General features: G+C 47.2%; 1 protein-coding gene across 3 annotated transcripts; it reads right to left on the bottom strand.

Annotated features, from left to right (window-relative positions):
- Positions 1 to 3,579: 3,579 nt before the first annotated feature.
- On the bottom strand, positions 3,580 to 7,113 carry LOC125546064 (protein IRON-RELATED TRANSCRIPTION FACTOR 2-like). 3 transcript variants are annotated; one of them, XR_015599078.1, is made up of 4 exons: positions 6,519 to 7,113; positions 6,083 to 6,418; positions 4,307 to 5,345; positions 3,580 to 3,871 (listed from the first exon to the last, which is right to left on the bottom strand). XR_015599078.1 is itself a non-coding variant. In XM_048710191.2 (4 exons), the coding sequence occupies exons 1-4, from the start codon at positions 6,822 to 6,824 to the stop codon at positions 3,853 to 3,855; spliced, it is 834 nt and encodes a 277-aa protein (XP_048566148.2). In that variant the 5' UTR covers positions 6,825 to 7,113; the 3' UTR covers positions 3,580 to 3,852. The 3 variants fall into 3 exon arrangements, 2 of the variants coding, with proteins under 2 accessions (XP_048566148.2, XP_048566150.2); XM_048710191.2 differs by having other exon boundaries at positions 5,173 to 5,345; XM_048710193.2 differs by lacking the exon at positions 4,307 to 5,345 and having other exon boundaries at positions 6,519 to 7,111.
- Between the last annotated feature and the right edge of the window lie 1,489 nt (positions 7,114 to 8,602).

Raw genomic sequence — 8,602 nt, 5'->3', positions numbered from 1 at the left:
TGGAGTTTTGCGTGTGTCCTGCGCAAGCAGAGCCTTCTTTCTTCTGAAGAAGATTACAGTTATGCAGAGTGTTCTGTATAAAAACTGCGGTTATTCAGAGTGAGGAAAATCTGATGTCTGCCTGCAAAGGCGCTGCTGCACTCAATTACAGACTCCCACAGTACATGTGATATGTCTTGCTAACAAGAGTAACATGTGGAGTAGAATGGAGTTTCATGTGGGCATCAGCCGGCTAGGCAAGATTGCTTGGTCAGATCTCCTCTGAACCTTCTTGAGGAGAGAGTGTGAACACTTGCAGAAAAGCTGCAGATCACTGATCATTGAAGAACATTGAGATAGATCATTGTGAAACTAGTTATATCACTGCAGAAATAGTTGGCTTGGGTACTCAAGTATGCTGCTTTTCTTGACAAATTCTTGCTCCTATCATATGGATGGTCCCGCTCCCACCCATAGCATTGTTCCAGAAGCAAAGGAACACCTTGGTTTAGCTTCTTTCTTGACCGACGATATAAATTGCGGGCGATTAGGTGTGAGCACTCGGGATTTTTCACTCATGGAACAGACGCTTCCACGTACGCGCGCGTGGAGCCAACCGCGAATCGTTGATGTCGACGTACGTCCGTGCATGAACGCGACCGACACCTGCTGTGTTCTACCACTTCTCCTCACAAGAAGTGGCAACGTAGCAGCTCTTGTGCCTGACGTTTTTCTCCTTTTTGTTTGCAACTTCCATGGGTTTTCCACGCACGTGTTGTTGAGATTGAGAAACGCCGATACGATAATTAGTGCTTTTATCAAAACTGTCCCGCCGTTCCCGCGAAATGAAATGTTGGATGGGCAGACAGGAACCGGCAGACTGAAGCTGACTCTACCCGCAAAAAAAAAGAAGAAAGACTGAAGCTGACTCAAGGGAAGGCAGAACCGCAGAAGAGAACTGCCTAATTCGTTGGATCGAGGCTGAGATTGGTGCAAGGCAGCAATGGAGGCGCTGGCTCTAGCTCTTCCACACATACAGTTGTCCGCTTTTTCATTTGGGTCGCCCGGTGCGTTCGATGGTGGCCGACCCATTTTGTGACATATTTGTCTCGACATTTCGTCAAACACGTAGCAGGCAGGGTAGTTCGCACTTCGCAGTGAGGAATGGCGTCAGTGCATGTTGGCCATGGCGAAGACGAGCTGCACGCACGCGAGCGTGCACGACGCGCGCTTGGAGGCCGCGACCACCTGCTCATGCTACTTGAGGTCGGGCACGGGGGCGAGGGCGTGCAATGGCTGGGCGTGGGGGGCACGCGGCACGCGGCCGGGCGAACGGGGCTGGGGAGAGCAGTTGCATGGCTCGCAAGCGTCAATGGCGCCATGGCGAGGGAGAGGGAGGAGAGAAAAAAATTATGTGAGTGGATGGTAAGTGGGCCACACGCAGCATGCAGCGGACAGAGGCGGACGAAGAGAACACGGAAAACGCCCGCTTTTTTCCGCACCGGATCCAAATCTAACCTAAATTTAAAACTGAAATGGGTTCAAGCATACACAAAACCGACAGAAATTAAAAATGGATCCGTCTATTGGGCAATTTGTTTTGTCTATACGGTTGGAGTTGCTCTCACTCCCACTGTCTTGAGTAGTTGTCAAGTACAGACAGTAGCACGGCGTGTCATGTCAACTGTCAAGTCAGTGACGAGGGTGGTCTGACTTGTGGGCCCTGCAAACCTAAAATCATGTCAAATGACTTGAACCGAGCAATTTTGGTTCCCTAGGAATGATTACACAAAGAAGAAAAAAGCATGTGGTGCTCTGGAAAAATTGACAATTACTTCTACCCTTAAAAGTGCATCGCTAGACTAACAAAACTTTATTTCATTTTTTAGTTGATGAACCTTAGGGAATTGAGCCGATGAACTTGTCGCGATTTGATGCCATGTCCCCAATCCCAACCGGGAGACACCCGCAAAAAAAAAATCCCAGCCGGGAGAGTATCCTGTGATACCGAGGCAACGGTGCTCCCGTGATACAGGCTCCCGGACCGGCATCTAAAAAGCTAATGTAGCTGTTGTATTTGTGCATATTTTTTAGACTTCTCAAGGACTTGTTTGCAAAAGTGTTCATCATCTCATGGGAGCCTTTGGATCTGAGGTCTAACAGACGAGTTCGCACGCGAGCTGGGTGCTCCGGAGCACCAGATATTTCCGAGGACAGCACAAGGACATGGTTTTTTTTTAAAGAAAACACACAAGGACGCATGCTCTCTCCACAAATTTTTTCTTTTCTAAGGATTTGCTCTGTGGAGAAACTTAACCAGGCCTTGTCACCCGGCCCGCCTCCTTCCACAGGCGGCCTTTCATTGCCACAAACAACTGGGCCGTGCGGGGATTTCAAACGGCACCTGTTCCCCTCCTTCAGGTTCAGTGTCCTTTTTATTTTCTGTTGACAGCTCCAGAAGTACAGGTCAGTAGTACAACAGTACTGCAGAACAAGAGACAGAACGTACTACCACTCTACAAGCAAGTACGGTCAGCTCGATCGAGCTGTTAGAGACGGCTGATGAGAGAGGTTCACCTCGCCACCATGTGCTCAGTTGGCAGATGCATGCATGCTACTCCACAAGATGAGCACACGGTGACACAAAACGCATGACACTACCATATTTAAAACCACCATTGCCCTCACTGACACCAGGTGATAGATTAGTTCCGTGGTACACAGGATGTCGACATTTGCGTGCCTGGAGCGGACCCTGCTGGATAGTTTATGTAAAGGCAGGGTGTGTATGTGGACTGTGGAGCAGTGGAGGCAAATCATCCTTATTTCTCATATATTGGCCTTTTTCACTGTTCTGACTTTGTGAGAAAATTTTAGCACAAAATAAGCTCCTCACAAAATTATTTCACGATGTGACCATTTTCAGAAACGCCATGACATGTGACGTTGCTGAATTACCTAGAAATGCCAAACCCACCTGCGTTGCTAGCCTGGTCGACACACTATGTGGCATGGCAAAAATGACAGCGTGTGTGGTGTTGTTGGAAACGCCAAAGGGCGCGGCGTTGCTGCCCAAATATCAAACACCATTGTTAGTGGCGTTTCAAGTAGCTTCTTCACATTTGCCACTTATTTATGAAGGGGAGCAGAAACGTCACGGCTTGTGGCGTTACCAAAAGGGTCAGATCGTGAAATAAATTTATGAGGAGTTTATTTTGTGCTAAAGTTTTCTGACAAGGTTAAAATAGTGAAAAGAGCCTCATATATTTATGTATACATGAATAATTTTTTTTTGAACCGGGCGTACCCCTTTCCATTGAAAAACAACAGAAATACATATATATAGTGTTCCAGAACAGTTGAGGAAGAAAAGAAAACGGGGCAGCGAGTTCAAAACACTGCCAGAAAACTCACTGCACTTGCCCGCCATCGAAACAAGCACTATGGGGATTGTCAGTACTCTTTCATCACAGTGCGACTGCTTTGTGCCAACCTCTACATTTATTTCTACCACTACCTCTGTTCCTAAATTCTTATATTTTGGAACAGAGGTAGTAAGATATATCTGTTTTACTAGTTATCTTCAGCATACAGTTGAGATACACAGAAATGTATATACAATTGCATATAGTTACTATATATGAAACACGCTGCATTATACGTACGATCGTGCATGCATATCAGCAGTACTATTTATCTTGTGTATTTGCCCTATATCTATGGCATGCATGTATTTTGATTCATGGTGGTTAAACACCACAGTATACACCATTCTTATGCTACATATGAGCTACTGGTGGTGATGTAGACGTAGTCCTGCCTTTTGCGTCAGGGCGTTCTCCAGTTCTTCACAAAATGCCGGACACTCCTTGCTCATCGTCCGTTGGGTTCTCTGTTTCAATACAAAAAATAAGATGGCATTGTAAGTTCTTTGATATAAAATTGCCGTCTGGTGCATGCAGCCTGGATTTTAATGCCAAAGTGTACACACTTTTAGTCATTCATATATAATTTTGACACATTTATAGCGTTACTGCTCAGTTTGTCAAATAAAGTGGATAACGCATGCATATTTGCATGAAGATTCTTTTCTTTTGGCGGAGAAATTTGCATAAAGGTCTGATAAATAGTTATTTGGATAGGCATTTTCCATCTATACTATTGATACTCATTGTGGGGTTGAGGTAAAAGGATGCGAATAAGTGTCCATGCATTCGGTTGTGTGAGAGTACACGTCATTGTCTTAAAAAAGAGGACGTTACTTGTGTAAAACTCTAGCCCAAATTCATTCAACGTTCTACCCATCTATTAGACGGACCATACATACCTATCGCCGCTACTGCAGCTTCATCATCGCTTCATGTAAGGGCATCTCCAACGCCGACCCGCAAACCTCCTGCATGCATCCGGACCATGATATTCGGACAGCGGAAGCCATCCAGCGCGGGCCTGTAGCGGTCCGCGGTGCGGTACGGACGCGATTTTTCCCGCAAACCGAAGACAAACATGGATGCATGAGGAAATTTACGGGTTGCCATTGAAGATGCTCTAAAAGGGTTAACCCATAAATGCTATATGTGGTTGGTAGACAAGAGTATATATGCCGGTCAAACTTTCTCGCTTTAGTGCTTGCAGTCGTCGCTAGGTGGTCTACGGATCTTGATGTATTTTTATTATTTCTAGTATTCGTTGTACTATCATGATTGAAGATGAATAGACTGAAAGTTTTCCCACAAAAAAAAACTTTCTCTACAATTGCCATGTGGAACTGATTTCACCACACAACTAAACTTGGGCCACATGGTCCTTCACAAATGAAGGTCAGTTGAACTTGGACCATGTCTGTTTGTTGGCGAACAGGTCTCATGCTTAATGGAGCCGCTTGGCCACGCAATCATGGCGCCATCTCATGAGATTTTGTGTCTCCTCATGGCATATCTCTTTCTTGTGCCTTGACATAAGTCCAGATGTAACCCCTTTTAAGTTGGGGCTGGAAAGGATGTGAGACAAAAGCCAAGGCTAACAAAGATCTATGTGGGTGTAGCCACCCCCTAGTACCTAGATCACGGTTTTCGTTCGGTTTTCTGCCAACTAATTGGGCAATTTTTTTTGCTTGATTAATCGACGAGGAAAATCTTTTGCCCCCGTTTCAGAAAAAATAGTATACCTAGATCTAGTCTAGTATCAACTGACCTGGCTGAATTAGGAGGAAGAAGCAATAACCTCGTCCACCCAAGTGCTTTGTTCTTCATATCCAAAAAACCAAACAAATGACTGAAATAGAGGGACCTCGGTCGTGCTCTTTGCCAAGGGTGTAAAGATTGATCACCAATGAATGTTGACACTTCGGTAGTAGTATAAACCCTCTGAAGCTCGAAAGATGGAACCGGTCAACCTCGAATGACTAGGGTTTTGTGGAATCCACACAATATATAGCTAGAGGGACCATTTTAGCACTAGGAGAGTCCCTTTGTTGTCCGATTGAAACTAATGATGCGTTGTACATATTCGTTTCATTGGCTTAATCCTTGCATGTGCCGGTCAAGGTAAACAAAATGTACCATTTGCCGTTCGTTGTACTATGCTACAATTTTTAACTCAATGGATGGCCTCTATAATCTCCACCACTGATCTGAGTTAACAATCATAATCTTTTATGAGGGGGAGCATGCACCCAAGCAAGTCATACTGTAATAAGTTAACGAGCTTACAAATGCCCATAATGTTTTTACCTTTATGGATTAAATCAAAATAGTTCTAATTCTATGCTAGATAATCCAGTGTACGGCATGGCAAGATCCTACATATTGCATATATATCCAAAATAAATGTCCCCAAATTCATGTTCTCTTTAGATTTTGATAAATCCTTATCCTTTTATGTGGACCCACGGCAGTCGACATCGCAGGAAAAGAAGTGCTTTGCTGAGTTTTAGCTCGTCAAGTACTATATACTACTAGTTGTTAAGATCAAATCATAAGCAACCACATGGCATACGTGGTAAGCAAGCCAAGTAAAAAAGAATCCAAAAATGATCAAATCACAAGCATCGATGATATGAGAACAACAGGAGCTAAAGGCAGATGCATCTGTTGATGTGTACCTGAAGATGGAGGCTATAGAACGTCCTGTTGTGAAACGCGGAAGTCGACGAGCTGATGAGGCGTAGGCCTTCGTTCTCCAGCACCTTGATGCACTTGGACATGGGCAGAACTCCGGCCATGGTGCTCACCAGGCTGACCTGGACCATGATTTCTCTGTCATCGAGGCAGGTGGCGGACACGATCGGAGCCATGTTCTCCTTCATGGTCAGCACGCCGGGCTTGCAGTTGGCGCGCGTCAGCTCCTCCTTCTTCTTCTCCAGTCCGTCCACCTGCTTCTGCAGCTCCGGGATGTACTTGAGCACCCGCGACACCGTGATCGGAATGCTCAGTTTCTTCTGCAACACCAGAGAAATCCAACAGACGTTCAGAACGGAATCTCTAACATGTAGCTCAGAGGAAGGCTGATGAGTTAGTTTGAGTGAGAAATTTAATTACCGTGTGATCGGTGTCGGGGAGGAGGGAGCGGAGGTCGGAGTAGAGCTCGTTGAGCTGCTTGCGGCGGTCGCGCTCGTACGCGTTGTGGCTGATCTTGCGGTGGGAGCCCGAGCCGTCGCCGCCACCGGGGGAGCCGTAGCCGCCGGACGATGTGCCGTTGTTGGCAGCCGGCGCCAACGGGACGTCGTGGTCGAGGCCCGGCCACTGCGGATGGTGGTGGCCGGCGGCGACGGAGAAGATGTCCGCCTCCAGCGACGATATGCTGCTCGCGAACGGGTCTTCGAACATCTGGTGCTGGTGCCCCATTGCAGGCCGGCAGCTCGCAGCAGCTAGATTCTGCTAGGTCGAGTTCGTGTGGAGAGGTTAGGGGTGATGGTGGAACAACCTAGCTTAATTAGCCACCTAACCAGCGAGCTATCTGGCTCCTAATTAATGGCGTTATTCTTTGTGAGACTCTAGAGGAAGCGGTAGTGGTAGCCTGGTAGTAGGGGAAGACCCTCTAAGCTAATGGAATTTTATTGAGAGATGGTTAGCATTAACTACTTCTCATGGCAGGTTTGATGTATGGACAGCTGCTTGAGCCAGTTCCGGAGTGGTGACCTCCCATTTATATAGGGCCAGAGATGAGGGGACGTCAGTGTCAAATGCGACTTTCTAGATAACGAATTTTAGTTTAGCTAACTAATGTGGATGCCTAAGTCTGCAATCTAAAAGTTAAGAACAAAGTGAAGGGTTTTACCTTATGGTGCTCCAAGATCCATGTGAAATAATTAATCTTGTTGATATGAAGAAAACCAAAATGAACAAATCATTTCATGGTCTTGCATATATGTATTTGCCGTGTGTAGATAAATTTTGTGTATGGCCACATACTTTGTATGGCTAGATTTGTTATACATTAATTGATCAACTTGCATCCTTTTTATAGAATAGAATAGAAAATTCCATGGCTTCAGCATCACACGCTCAATATTTTTTTTAAGGGAAGGCCATCATGGCTAGCTTTATTGGCTTAAAAAGGAATTACATCGTCCACAAGGTTTGAGACCAGACAGCCCGGGGGCTTTGTCGGGGCTCGTAGCAGAAATTCAAAATTTTTTACGCATCACCAAGATCAATCTATGGAGTAATCTAGCAACGAGGGGAAGGAGAGTGCATCTACATACCCTTGTAGATCGCTAAGCGGAAGCGTTCAAGTGAACGGGGTTGATGGAGTCGTACTCGTCGTGATCCAAATCACCGATGATCCTAGCGCCGAACGGACGGCACCTCCGCGTTCAACACACGTACGGTTGGGAGACGTCTCCTCCTTCTTGATCCAGTAAGGTGAGAGGAGAAGTTGAGGGAAAACTCCGACATCACGACGGCATGGTGGTGATGGAGCTCGTGGTTCTCCGGCAGGGCTTCGCCAAGCACTACGGAGGAGGATGAGGTGTTGGAGGAGGAAGAGGGCTGCGCCAGGGGAAGGGTGCGGCTGCCCTCTCTCTCCCTCACTATATATAGGGGGAAGGGAGGAGGGGGAGGCGCCCTAGGGTTCCCTAGGGGAGGGGCGGCGGCCACAGGGGAAACCCTAGATGGGTTTGGGCGCCCCCACCCCCTAGGAAACTTGCCCCCCAAGCCGGGAGGGGTGGCTGCCCTAGGGGTGGCGCCCCCACCTCTCCTGGTTACGTGAGATGGGGTGGGAGGGGCGCTCAGCCCCTTAGTGGGCTGATGTGCCCTCTCCCCTTGGTCCATAAGGCCCCCCAACGCTTGCCGGGGCCTCCGAAACCCCTTTCGGACACGCTGGTCATCACCTGGTACCCCCGGAACAATTTCGGACTCCAATACCCTTCGTCCAATATACCGATCTTCACCTCCGGACCATTCCGGAGCTCCTCGTCATGTCTGGGATCTTATCCGGGACTCCGAACAACCTTCGGTAACCACATACTATTTCCCATAACAACTCTAGCGTCACCGAACTCTAAGTGTGTAGACCCTACGGGTTCGGGAACCATGCAGACATGACCGAGACAACTCTCTGGCCAATAACCAACAGCGGGATCTGGATACCCATGTTGGCTCCCACATGTTCCACGATGATC

Source organism: Triticum urartu, chromosome 3A, assembly GCF_056163025.1.
Source record: "Triticum urartu cultivar PI428250 chromosome 3A, HENAU_Tu73, whole genome shotgun sequence".
Lineage (NCBI taxonomy): Eukaryota > Viridiplantae > Streptophyta > Magnoliopsida > Poales > Poaceae > Triticum > Triticum urartu.
This window is presented reverse-complemented; position numbering and strand designations above follow the sequence as displayed.

Bases quoted from the DNA above. Each gene is read 5' to 3' on its own strand.
- LOC125546064 (XM_048710191.2), bottom strand. From the start codon at position 6,824: ATGGGGCACCAGCACCAGATGTTCGAAGACCCGTTCGCGAGCAGCATA. The intron at 6,419-6,518 runs GTAATTAAATTT...CTGGTGTTGCAG, and splicing joins TCCCCGACACCGATCACACG to AAGAAACTGAGCATTCCGAT. The intron at 5,346-6,082 runs GTACACATCAAC...TTCGAGCTTCAG, and splicing joins TCTATAGCCTCCATCTTCAG to AGGGTTTATACTACTACCGA.